This window comes from Paralichthys olivaceus, chromosome 24 (genome assembly GCF_024713975.1).
Source record: "Paralichthys olivaceus isolate ysfri-2021 chromosome 24, ASM2471397v2, whole genome shotgun sequence".
NCBI lineage: Eukaryota > Metazoa > Chordata > Actinopteri > Pleuronectiformes > Paralichthyidae > Paralichthys > Paralichthys olivaceus.
This window is the reverse complement of record NC_091116.1, coordinates 4,979,707-4,992,392: the sequence shown is the minus strand read 5'-3', so window position 1 is coordinate 4,992,392 and position 12,686 is coordinate 4,979,707. Positions and strand designations below refer to the sequence as shown.

The 12,686-nt window shown below is 42.4% G+C and overlaps 1 protein-coding gene across 3 annotated transcripts in view; it reads left to right on the top strand.

Moving 5' to 3' along the window:
• nbeal1 (neurobeachin-like 1) overlaps positions 1 to 12,610 on the top strand; it is a 36,265-nt gene extending 23,655 nt beyond the window's left edge. For all 3 annotated transcript variants that reach the window (XM_069521393.1, XM_020103336.2, XM_069521392.1), the window contains 25 exons: positions 36 to 344; positions 426 to 575; positions 656 to 813; positions 1,125 to 1,249; positions 1,783 to 1,909; positions 2,013 to 2,161; positions 2,254 to 2,387; positions 2,544 to 2,645; positions 2,793 to 2,888; positions 2,982 to 3,106; positions 3,201 to 3,341; positions 3,443 to 3,573; positions 3,914 to 4,023; positions 4,458 to 4,575; positions 4,783 to 4,880; positions 4,997 to 5,113; positions 5,224 to 5,313; positions 5,786 to 5,895; positions 6,045 to 6,217; positions 6,629 to 6,723; positions 7,002 to 7,118; positions 7,463 to 7,624; positions 8,073 to 8,221; positions 8,315 to 8,450; positions 9,973 to 12,610. In XM_069521393.1, the coding sequence (XP_069377494.1) occupies positions 36 to 344; positions 426 to 575; positions 656 to 813; positions 1,125 to 1,249; positions 1,783 to 1,909; positions 2,013 to 2,161; positions 2,254 to 2,387; positions 2,544 to 2,645; positions 2,793 to 2,888; positions 2,982 to 3,106; positions 3,201 to 3,341; positions 3,443 to 3,573; positions 3,914 to 4,023; positions 4,458 to 4,575; positions 4,783 to 4,880; positions 4,997 to 5,113; positions 5,224 to 5,313; positions 5,786 to 5,895; positions 6,045 to 6,217; positions 6,629 to 6,723; positions 7,002 to 7,118; positions 7,463 to 7,624; positions 8,073 to 8,221; positions 8,315 to 8,450; positions 9,973 to 10,077 (3,327 nt within the window). In that variant the 3' untranslated portion in view covers positions 10,078 to 12,610. The remainder of the gene's footprint in view (positions 1 to 35; positions 345 to 425; positions 576 to 655; positions 814 to 1,124; positions 1,250 to 1,782; positions 1,910 to 2,012; positions 2,162 to 2,253; positions 2,388 to 2,543; positions 2,646 to 2,792; positions 2,889 to 2,981; positions 3,107 to 3,200; positions 3,342 to 3,442; positions 3,574 to 3,913; positions 4,024 to 4,457; positions 4,576 to 4,782; positions 4,881 to 4,996; positions 5,114 to 5,223; positions 5,314 to 5,785; positions 5,896 to 6,044; positions 6,218 to 6,628; positions 6,724 to 7,001; positions 7,119 to 7,462; positions 7,625 to 8,072; positions 8,222 to 8,314; positions 8,451 to 9,972) is intronic.
• The last annotated feature ends 76 nt before the right edge of the window (positions 12,611 to 12,686 follow it).

Sequence of the window (12,686 nt, the reverse complement as noted above, 5' to 3'; positions counted from 1 at the left end):
GATGCATGCAAAATAATACATTACCTGTGTCTTAGGTGTGTGCCATGGCCACAGCGAAGCTCAATGGCATCCTACAGACCAAAGAGGTGTCCAGTCAGGATGAGGCCTGCTACCTGCTGGGGAAGGTGGAGGGCATCCTGCGACGCTCCATCCAGGAGCAAACAGATGACACCTACACTTTCTTGGTTCCTCTGCTGCGAACACTACTCTCCAAAGTCCACCGGCTCCTCTACATGGAGCTGCACCTCCCCCAGCTTCCTGACACCAATGGAAGCCCTTCCTTCTTTGAGGACTTCCATCTGTACTGCAACTCACCTGAGTGGCGCGTCTACCTCGACAAATATGTATGAGATATTAATATAGATATATTAATTCTATTAAAAGTAGAATTGACTGGTTGTAATTTGACCCCCATATTTTCCCAGATTATTCCGTACATGAAGCAGTATGAAATAGAAACATTCAGCCAGGGCCATGAGACCATGGCTCTGTACTGGAAGGAGAGCTACGAGGCCTTCATGGTCAGCCTGCATAAGAGGGAGAGGGAGAGGGGCGAGAGCAAAATTCGCTTCCAGGTTAGTTGGATGAATAAACCATTAAAAACTAATGCCTCTCTCATTTTAGTTTGGATTAAAACTTTTTTTTTTGTCCCCAGGAGTTATTCGTGGAGCCCTTCTCACGCCGTAGCCGTCAAGAAAACCTACGCTACAACAGCATGCTGAAGCAGCAGCACAGCCAGAATAGCGCTACCCTCAGGCAGTGGAAGGCAGCACGACGGGGTCTGGTGTGCGAGAGAGGGCCCTGGGCTGAAAGGTACTGATGTGAAACTCTCTCAGCAGCTGCATTTCTCATAGAGATGTTCTGATAGCAGCATCAGAAATGCCTGTTATGCTTACAAAAACGCTGGGGTGGGCATTGGCGAGTACATATACCGATCTGATACCACGTCTTTAAAATTAGTTAAGTTCCACCCAGAGAGACCATTCTATTTTCTTTTCTTGGAAATCGTCTTCTTCTGGTAGAATTTCAAGTGTATAAATACAAACAAATATGACCTGTACAGATATAAATAATGGATGGCTCTGGGTATTATAGGCATGTTTTGTTAACTGTTATTATTTCAGGCAGCAGGATGAGATGCACTGGAGAGTGTCCAGTGCTGAGAACTTCTCCCGCATGAGGTTGAAGCTAGTTCGCAGTTACAACTTTGACTCTCACCGAGAGGCCAGCGCTTTGAGAGACAACCTGGGTAAGACAACATTCCTTCTGTAGGAGCTTTCCTTGTATGAGCCTCTGTGTGCATGTAGATGAATAGCTTGGGGGAGTTTCACATTCTTTGTAAAGAAACATGCCTGATTATTTGCCAAACATTTAATCTTCATCAACAACTTGGCCCATTGGTTGCGCACTGTAGCAGAAAAATTTACTTAGTTTACAGTAACTTGAAATGACAGGAATGAAATTCTCCCTTTCAATGTTTTGCCTTTGCATGCTGTGATACAGGGTGTGCAGGGTTTGCTTAACCTCTCATTGATTCTTTGTTTTGTTAGGTAATGTTCAGCTTGTAGTGTTTATGAAACAAAGACTTTGACCTGAGCTGAACTGTTTTGTTTGACTGTTTTGTTCCTGGCAGGTATGTTTTTCTTGTAGGTTGTCAGCCCTTGACAAGCATACCAAAAAGTTAATTTACAGCACTGCCATGTGATATTAACTGCTGCAACATACCTGCATGGCTGCCTTTCAGTTTTTTATCCCCCCCTTTGTCTCTGCTGCTTTACTCAGGTGTCCATCATCAGCGCGTAAACCCAGAGTCCCTGCTGCTGGAGGCTGTGAAGCAGGTCAAAGTCAGCGACCTGGAAGATGACATCCTGGAGCTGCCCGAGGATGACCCTGCTGCTGCTAACAACCAGTCAGTCCCCAAATACAGCAGAAGAACCTTGATCACAACAGATACTCAGATTAGACTTACTCTAGTATTTTGTAGCATCTGATTCCCTTTCCATGTCTTGTAGGGCTGAAGCAGAGGAGGCAGGCCAGAAGGAGAAGCTGGTGCTGTGGGAGGACTGTGAGTTGGTGACAGTGGTGGACGTGGTGCCCGGCCGCCTGGAATTAACCACCCAGCACATCTACTTCTATGACAACAGCCAAGAGAAAGAGGAAGGTGAGGGGACAGTCAGAGAGATGTATGAGAAAATACGGGGAAAAATATCATGAAGCTTTTACTTAAACTAACAGTCTGCTTGTTTCCTGAAGGAGTGGGCCACGACTTCAAATGGCCCCTCTCTCAGATCCGAGAGGTCCACCTGCGCCGATTTAATCTGCGTCGCTCTGCTCTAGAAATCTTCCTCATCGACCAGACAAATTACTTCCTCAACTTTAAGAAAGAGGTGATGAGCCACAAGCTTGATTTGTCCAAAAATATAAGTATACCTATAAAAACAAGTAACTAAATAAGTATTGGCCAAGTAAAAAGATCTAATCTGGCTTTTTAAATAATAAGAAACTAATGCTGTTAACTACATTGTAATTTCTTATTTAAATAGGTGAGGAACAAAGTCTACAGTCGCATGTTGCAGCTGCGATCGCTCAGTTTCTATGGATATCGCTCACCACAGGAGCTACTCAAAGCCTCTGGACTCACACAGGTCAGGACACAATAATGTAGAGATGTCGTTATCTTTTTAAATAGTGTCAACAAACATGTAATATAATTAAAGATATTGTGTCAAATGAACCAATCAGCTCCATTATTATCGAGTGTAATGTAATATTTTTTCCTGTCCATCACACAGAAATGGGTGAACCGGGAGATTTCCAACTTTGACTACTTGATGCAGCTCAACACCATTGCAGGCAGAACTTACAACAACCTGGCTCAGTACCCAGTGGTACGTTCCTCTACTGAATACATGTTTTGTCCGTCTGTGTTGACTGGGTGAAAGTGAGTATTTGAACTAATTTGTTTGTGGGCTTGTTCTCAGTTTCCCTGGATTCTGGCTGACTATACTTCAGAGGAGCTGGACCTGTGTGATCCTCGGGTGTTCAGGGACCTGTCGAAGCCAGTGGCCGTGCTTAACGAACGCAATGCCAAGGCTGTTAGAGAGAAGTATGTTTCATCCGTGCCTATTTCTGGTCTTATTCTGAATTATTAAAAGATGATCGATGATGGCTCAAGTTGAATTTCTGAATGTGCCAATTAGGTATGAAAGTTTTGAGGACCCAACAGGCACCATCGACAGGTTCCATTATGGCACCCACTACTCAAACGCAGCTGGGGTGATGCACTACCTCATCAGAGTGGAGCCCTTCACATCATTGCACATCCAGCTGCAGAGTGGACGGTAAGGTGGCTTGTGCATCACAATGTCAGCAGCACTGTCTGCCCTGTGTCACCGCTACACGTCTCTTGATAGTAATCATCTACTTTCCTGCTTTGGTTTAGGTTTGACTGCGCAGACCGGCAGTTCCATTCCATCCCAGCAACATGGCAGACCCTGATGGACAACCCCAATGACGTCAAGGAGCTCATCCCTGAGTTTTTCTACTTTCCAGAATTCCTAGAGAACCAAAATGGTGAGATTTGATTAAAACCTTTCTAATCATTTCACATATTATATAAATAATTTAAGGGTCGCTCAGAAAATGCCTACCTTCACCTTATGGCTAATGCCTTATCTCTCCATTTTGTAGATGTGATATGTAGTAACAAATAAATATACATTCATAAATATAATGGAGCAGATTCAGATTTGACCGATACTCAACTTTATACTATTTGACACAGATTTACATATAATCACACATCCAGACATACAGTGTGTAATCAGTATGACATTTTTTAATTACCTAATTTGATTCCAGTTTGTTTCTCTCTCTCTTTGTTTCCTTATCTTTCATTCTTGCTGTCACCCAGGTTTTGATCTGGGTCGCCTGCAGATCTCCAAAGAACGGGTGAATGACGTTGTCCTCCCCAAATGGGCCAAGTCCCCTGAGGACTTCATATACAAGCACCGCAAAGCCCTGGTGAGGTGCAGTTCCAGTTCTACTGCCGTATTAATGCTTTGCTCAACTTTGCATTATGCTCAACATTATATATGGAAATGAATGCCTTCTGTAATCAGTCCGTATTTGTGAAAGCTTATGGATTAGTACCAAATAGACGAAATGGAGCAGTACCGCCAGATATTCTGGGGGGGCAGTGTAGCCAATATTTCACACCAATGTGATATGTCACGTCATATGTCTTTTCATACCAAAAGGTAGCAAAAATTTGCTCACTTTCTACAGTTTGCTATTCACATCCAATTTTACATGATTTGGATGGAGTATTCCTATGCTGAAATGTGTAAGATGTATTCCATATGCATATGCAGATTTAAGTAGATAATGTCTGTTTAATTTGTGGAATTTTTGAATAACTGGGTTACAGCCTTAGTGTACGTGTGTGTTTCCAACAGGAGTCAGAGTATGTATCAGCACACCTTCATGAGTGGATTGATCTGATCTTTGGCTACAAGCAGAGGGGCCCTGCAGCGGTGGAGGCCCTCAATGTCTTCTACTACTGCACTTATGAGGGTAAAAAATCCACAACAGCCACCATGTTGTCATGTCCCATGAAGAGTTCTGTCATATAATCTATAATAAAAAAGTAAATATGATGGATTGCACAAGTTTTACTTCCCCTAGTAATTCTTAACAGACTTCTTGTTGAGACACGTAAGTTTAAACATTGTGCAGGTCCATTCATTGCCTCTGTAAATTGTAAGCGTTGTGTTGTTGCAGGGGCAGTGGACCTGGACGCCATCACAGATGAAAAGGAACGGAAAGCCCTGGAAGGCATGATCAGCAACTTTGGACAGACACCCTGCCAGTTACTCAAGGTGCAAACAAACTATTTTACAATCAAATAAAAAGACTTAAGTAACTGCACTACCTGCAGTTACTTAATGTAATGAAGTTCTGTAGCTGTGTTTGTAATTCAGATCTTGACTTTTAGGAGGGTCACCCAGTGCGTCTGTCTCAAGAGGAAGTGGAGAAGAGGAAAGCTCAGCTGGACTCGTGTCCTCTCAGCATGTTCGAACACCTCAGTGACCTCAAGTCCTTCTTTGTCGAGGTTCGATCTCACTACTGCTCGAATGGAAATCATAGTATCTTATTCTCAATTTTTTATGAAATCTTCCCTCTATGATGACTCTGATTTCCATCCCCCCCACCATGTTGCAGGGCATCAGTGATAATGTGCCGCTGGTTAAGGCTGTGGTGCCAAAAAATCAGTCTCATTCCTTTATCACCCAAGGGAGTCCTGACACTATGGTAAGCCTGATGCTAATGTTGATAATAATTATTATTTAAATTAAGGTTACAGAGTTGTTTCATATTTTTATGCCTCCGGGCTTGTGTTAGCCAATGGTCGGAGGCATATTGACTTATGTCAGTTCAAAGTTCAAGGTCACTGTGACATTACAAAACATCTTTTTGGTCTTGTGAATGCAATATCTCAGGAAATGTCTTGTGAACATACTGTATCTCAAGGCTGCTTTAAAGGAATTTCTTTAAATTCTGACCAGTTGTCACTTGGACTCAAACTGATTTGATTTCAGTGGTCATGGTGATCTCAAATGAATCTGTGTGTGTAATCTAAAAACTGCACTGGTTGGCATCGGCATACAACTGCAGGGTGGTAATTTTAGTGTTTTACTCTTGTAGAGTCTGAAAAGTTGGAAATGAATTGTATGGTAGACAAATATAGACACAGACATCTTCATGGAGTTTCCACTGACTCCAGGTGACGGTGAGTCAGAACTGCCTGGTGGGGACCCATGGGTGGCTGCCTTACAACAAGAATATTTCCAACTACTTCACTTTCATCAAGGACCCCACAGTGTCCAACACCAAGTGAGACGACACACAACAATTGTGCAATTGCAGCATATTTACACTTAACAGCTCAGTGCAGCAAAACACTGTCATGCTGCTCTTGTTTGATGAATTGATAAATCTTTCAAACTCTCACCCCAACTCCTCCTTTCACCATCTCCATCTAGGACGCAGCGTTTCCTGTCAGGACCCTTCGCCCCTAGCGTAGAGGTTACAACAGGGCTGTTTGTGGTCTCCCATGATGGCAAGTTGCTCTTCAGTGGTGGCCATTGGGACAACAGCCTCCGGGTGACCTCACTGGTCAAGGGCAAGACTGTGGGGCAGCACATCCGCCACATGGGTAAATTAAACCCTACATCTTGACTTGTGTCACCTCTAAAACAACATGACAGTTACGACAAGTTCATAATATTAAAATATGAGTGTGAACTAGTTAGTATAGGTCTTTAGTCAACGTGAATAGCCGTTTTTGTCCTGAAAGGTAAAGTAGCAGATATATTTATCAGCTTCATAGTATACAGACGGACAAAAAGATATCCTGGTACGTTGAACATGCTTCCTAGTACAGGCCCCTGGGAGCATTCAGGTGTGTTTATGTTCTAACGAAAACATCACATCGGCATATACATATACAACATATTTTTGAAGTTTGGATGAGATAATCCTTTATTAGTGCCACAATGGGGACATTTGCAAAAATTCTAGTACATCCTGTAATATGTTTGTTTAGTCTGTTTGCTCTCTTCTCCAGACATTGTGACCTGCCTGTCAACGGACCACTGTGGTATTCACCTGATCTCTGGCTCCAAGGACACAACCTGCATGGTGTGGCAGGTTCTCCAGCAGGTTAGGACACCAATGACTCACTCAAAGACACATATTGACATTGGTTTTTAAAAAATGAATTATTGACTCTCGAATTTAACTTTCTAGAGAGAGACTAGCTTTAATATGCAGATCTGTAGAGATGTGGTTTGTCTTTGACAAATTAGAACCAACTATGCAGAATCAGTGACATAAAAAAGGCTTTTATTTAGCCTAGTCCACCATTTTGTATTACTTACATGTGTTTTATCATTTTATTGTTTTAATGCAACTACAGCCTAATAATATTCTACCTGCAGGGTGGAGCTCCCGTGGGTCTCTGTCCCAAACCAGTTCAGGTTCTGTACGGACACACAGATGAGGTGGTAAGCGTCAGTATCAGCACAGAGCTGGACATGGCTGTGTCTGGATCACGGGTAAGGACACATCATTTTACCCATTGATTGAATGAATCCTCTTAGTTCATAATTCTGAGAGTGAAAGGATGATGGTGCCAAGCTGTATAGAAGGTTTTCAACATTGTTGTAATGTTTGGAGTTGATTATTATGGATGTAAAATGATCTTTTATTCTTGTGATCTTGAAATTCAAACTCTGGATTATTATAAAGTAGTTTAAGCATAAAAGCAGCATCAATTAGAATTAATTAGTTGTTTGTATTTGATTAAAAGTGTTGAGACATTTCACAAGTAAATGTGTTTTCGTTGTTATTAATACAATGAGTTTAAAGTAAATGTTTGCACACACTCTTTGTGCTCCAGGACGGGACAGTGATCATCCACACCGTGCGTCGTGGTCAGTACATGCGTTGCTTACGACCGCCCTGTGATAGCTCCCTGCCGCTCTCTATCCTCCACCTGGCCGTGTCCTGGGAGGGTCACCTGCTGGTCCACACCTGCCTCGAGGGCAAAGCTACACTTAAGGTGCATGCACGTTAAACTCCAGCCTTTTGAGCACAAGTAGATCAAGATAAATACAAAGCAGATTAAAATGAACTTCATGTACAAATGTATGTTTATTATGCCTCTGTGCCAGTGGGAGGCGGGAGAATCCTTTCAACTTTGGCAAAAATATTAACTCACGGTTTCACTGATTACATTTAGGTGGTCGAAGGACAAGGTCACGGTGGCCTCACAAAACATGTTATTTGTCTCTTGAACATGATAACTCAAGTCTGCACTCAGGAAATTATTTCAAATGGTCACTTGGACTCAAAGATTAGCTGATTAGATTTCAGTGGTCAAAGGTCACGGTGACCTCATATTATTGTGAATGCAATATTTTAGGAGCCCTTGAAGGGAAACGGCACTGGTTGGTGGAGGCATACAACTGTAGGGTTATAATGTTTAAGTTTTTTTTCTGTCTCCCCAGGATAAAAATGCTCTTCATCTTTACTCTGTGAATGGAAAGCACCTCTGCAGTGAGCCTCTGAAGGAGCAGGTGACTGATGTGTGTGTGTCAGGAGAGTATGTCGTCATGGGCAGTGAGCAGGGATACCTCTCCATCCGTGACCTCTACAGGTAAACCTCTAAACTTGAAGTGTTTATCACTAGTCAAATTTTCACCTCATTTTGGAATTTACTTCAGCTCTAAATTCTGTTCCTCCTGTTCAGTCTATCACTGTGTGCGGAGCCCATTGCCATGCGGGTGCCGGTGCGTTGCGTCTCGGTCACCAAGGAGCAGAGCCACATCCTGGTGGGTCTGCAGGACGGCAAGCTGATCATTGTGGCTGTGGGAAAGCCAGCGGAGGTAAAGAACTCGCTGAGGAACTACATCGCTCAAAGCCTGGAGGGTTCGCCACTCATGGCCTCCCCCCTGCTGGCCCCGCTACGAGCTCGCTCGCCAACGCGCCTGCTGCACCAGCGCGACCAGCTGGTGTTCAGCCCCACTTGCAGCTCACAGAAACGCTAGTCCTAGTTCCTGTCCCCTTTTAGTGCTGTAGGGCTGTTATATATATACACACACACACGTATACACACACATGTATACACAATTACCTCTCCTCAGGGATGGTTATCACCCACAGTCATTGGGCTTCACTGCTCTCTTACCAAACCACACACACACTCTTGTGTTTCTATAGTTGTGAGGGCACTCACTGACAAAATGCATTCCCTTGCCCCTGACCCTGTGGTGGAGGAAATACTCAAATATTTTATTTTCATAAAAGTACAAATAATTAGACAAAATGTACTGATGTACTTACTACTGTAAGTAAGGACTTGCTGCAGCAGGAAGTGGGGTCTTATGTCATCTGCCCACTCTGATTGGATCAATGGACCAGTTGCCCCTTATTGATTACTTGAACATATAACGTAGTTCATTGTAAATATATTGTGGTGTAGAAAGTACAGACATTTGCTGATATGTTCAGTAGAGTGACTCCTTAAGTGAAATACATAAAAAATGTACTAGAGTACATTAACAAATAAATGTACTTTGTTACATCCCACCACTACCTTCATCCTAACTTTGACCGTCACAACTAAATGTCTTAACCCTCAAACAGCCCTTGTGAGGACCAGCCAAACTATCCTCAGCATGTCAAAATGTCCTCATAGCGACGGTTTTGAACCAAAATTGGCACTCAAAACTCAGAAGACAAATACACACACACATTTTCACCTGAGCCACACAGATTTAACACATTCCTTCAGCACACAACTGAGCAGTCGCTACTCGAACCACAACTGTGATATGAAAACTTGTTGCGTTTACCTCATTCTGTTTTTTTGGAGTTGTTTTTTTAACAGCATCTGTGCAATATTTGACTTGATTTGACCATTAACCTGGGATACTCCCATACTGTTTACCTGAAGTGTCTCTATGTTCCATGTCTGCTCTTCGAACTATAACAAATATGCTGTGAAACAAATGTAACACTAATTAACGCTTCTGCAAACTCAAGCCATATTAAGAGTGTAGCTACAATCTAAATAATGCAACCTAATAATCTTGCGCCAAGTTAGTCTTGATTGTTTTTTAATGTAAATAGTGTGTTGGTGGTGTAGATGAATGACGTTCCCCCTCTCTGAATCATCGCACCTTTTCATCTCCCCCATTCAAATCAACCCACACAAAAGTCAGTCAGGCTTTTGAGGCTTTTTTTCCTTATTGCCTCACAAAGTCGATCAAACCCGAATGAACAAACCAGTCACTCATGACTCATATCCCTCCTCCCTTTTTTCCCCTCCTCTCCTTTGACTTCATGCTTTTCTTTCTCCACTCCCAATTCCTCCTCCTCCTCTTCCTCTTCCTCCACTCTTCTCAGATGCGTTCGGGCCAGATCACACGGAAGCTGTGGGGCTCCAGCAGGAGACTGACCCAGATCTCTTCAGGGGAGACTCTCTACAATACCCAGCACGACCACAACTGACCCATCCCAGTCCCCAATATCCCTAAACCCTCCTACTCCACGCACATCCTGCATTCCTCACCCGGTTTGTCACCAAACACGTTGCCTCATTCTATCCTTAGGAACTCCCCCTCTGTTCCTCCAGCACCTTTCCACAGTTTTAATGGGCAGTGGAAAGATGCTTTGAGGTGCCTGAGCATCAATTATCACAGAGTGTGCACATACATGTGTCTGTGCATGTGTTCTTGCGTTGGATTGACCGTACAGCGCTGGCGTTGTCGTTCAAATTTAACAGTAGCACCAGCCTGAGCACCACCTCACCACTACCCCATGACTTCTCTCTTCATCCCTCAGCTTCTCATTGATTCATTTACATCACACTACACAATATTGTTTCTGCTGCAGGAGCCTGTTGACATAGGCACTGCAAATTCTCTAAATCGGATAGGATCTGTCAGCTAACTGCAAGAGAGTGTGTGTGTGTGTTTGAGAGTTTGTGTCCGCAGTGTGTTACCATGCTCTAGATAAAGATATAGTTTCAAGTGGCCTTGTTGCCCCCCCTTAGTTTGCCATGGATGCAGACAGGCGGGTCTATGCTCTTTAGGCCGAGACTTTTCATTGCCTCAAAGCTGGCACACAGCAGCCTTATGCAGTAAGACAGCTCCATCACTCATAAGACCAAACTCTCTGCCTTTCCCATGGGCTTTTATATGTGATTTTCATATCTTCATTTTTTTGGTGGATTTTTTTATTTTGACAAATTTATACATGTGCAACTTGGTATCTGTTTGTACACATGGTGGTCTCGGCCCATTTTGAGGTTAGGTAGGAGACACAGTGATGGAGATGGTCTTTTTTGAAATGTTATGACATCTGTGACTTGTTTTGTTCAAGAAACAAACCTGCACGAGATAGCATTTGTCTTTTGTGCTAGCACGTCTCTTAAGATATAGTTTTGTAAGATTAAAAAAAGGTGAAACACTACATTCTAAAGTTTCCATGTGAAGTTTTATCAAAGCAGTTGTCGTGTCACACATATCCCTCCGTACTTCATAGAATGTTTTTTAAATTACTTGAATCCATGTTTATTTATAAGTAAAAGTAGCATTTATTTTTTAAATCTCACTTTCATCTCCTGAATATACAGACAGGCACATTTTAAAAACTCTTCTGACTATTCAGACACCTGGAAAAGAAGGAGAAATAAGAAATCCTCAAGGGCTCTATGAAATGTCAGTGTAAACAGCAATATAGATCCATCGCCGGGTGCCTGTTGATGATTTCTTCCTGTTTTTTGTGTTAAATGTTGCTCAATCAGCCCTCTGCTGTATCTCCGTCCTCCTGTAGATTAGCTGGGAGAGTAAATGCACCCTTACTCTCTCTCCTTTCCTTCAAACTGCTTTTGCCTGTTCCAACATTTATTTTTTTTAACATCTTATTCTCCTACCTGCTCATTGTGCAGAGAATGTTTTCAGAGGATTTTTTTTTTTTTATATCCGGGGCATCAAGAAGTTGTTCAGGTGGGACGTGTTGCTCTTGTGTCTTTACTCTTGTCACGTCTGAATCACACACAAACCACAGCATGACTTGTCTGTGGGTGAGATTGTGATGATTCCTATTTTTGCACCATAATAGTGTGTGTGTGTGTGTGTGTGTGTGTGTGTGTGTGTGTGTGTGTGTGTGTGTGTGTGAGAGAGAGAGAGAGAGAGAGAGAGAGAGAGTGTGTGTGTGTGTGTGAGAGAGAGTGTGTGTGAGAGAGTGTGTGTGAGAGAGGACATGCTACTGAGGCGTGTTTATTTTTTTATATTCAAATTCTTGATTTCATCATACATGTTGATATGGTGTCTCTGATTTTGTGAGCGTCAGCAGCCCCCTGGTTGCTTTTGGCTCTCTTGTGGGTTTGGCATTGGACACAGGGTTGCTCTAATGGTTCTCTCTTCTTCTCTCTCTCTTTTTTTTATGTGATTTTGTATTTAGTCCTTATTTAAATGTCACAGCAAAGCATCGTGCAAAGACCAATCTGTGTCCATCTTTATGAGATTTATGTCTTTCATTCGTCCACGTTTGTCATTCAGACAAAAGACCACTGTTTGAGTTGTTCCACGACTGCAACAAACGGAGTGCCTTTATCCCTGTGTGATGTTAGATTAGAGGTTGTTGTTTCTTTCATTACTGAAGCCTGAAGCGTATCGTCCCTGTAAATCAAAAATCAAAGCAGCATTCCACAAGTTAAACCTCCACCATTTTTCATGGGGAACCAAAACAATAGGACTTAAAAGCGAATTCAAAAAAGTACTATTTTGTGTCTTCGCAACTCTTCTCTGTGATTGTCACCAAATGGATGTGTGTATATCTGTGATTATTTATGAATACGGTATATATATTGTACAGCATGATTTTTATTTCGTCTTATTTGAAATGTACTTTTGCACTTTCCAGGTACTAAATTGTAACAAATTGTTTTAACTTGGCTCCCTAATCTGTACAAACTGCTTTGTATACACAAGTGGAAATGATTATTAAAAATTAAAGTCTTGTCTAAATTTAATATAAATGGGTGGCTTAGATATTTACAGTATAAAGAAGAATGAAGAGTGACTGCTTCGGCTAAGGTGAGGAAACAAACGCAC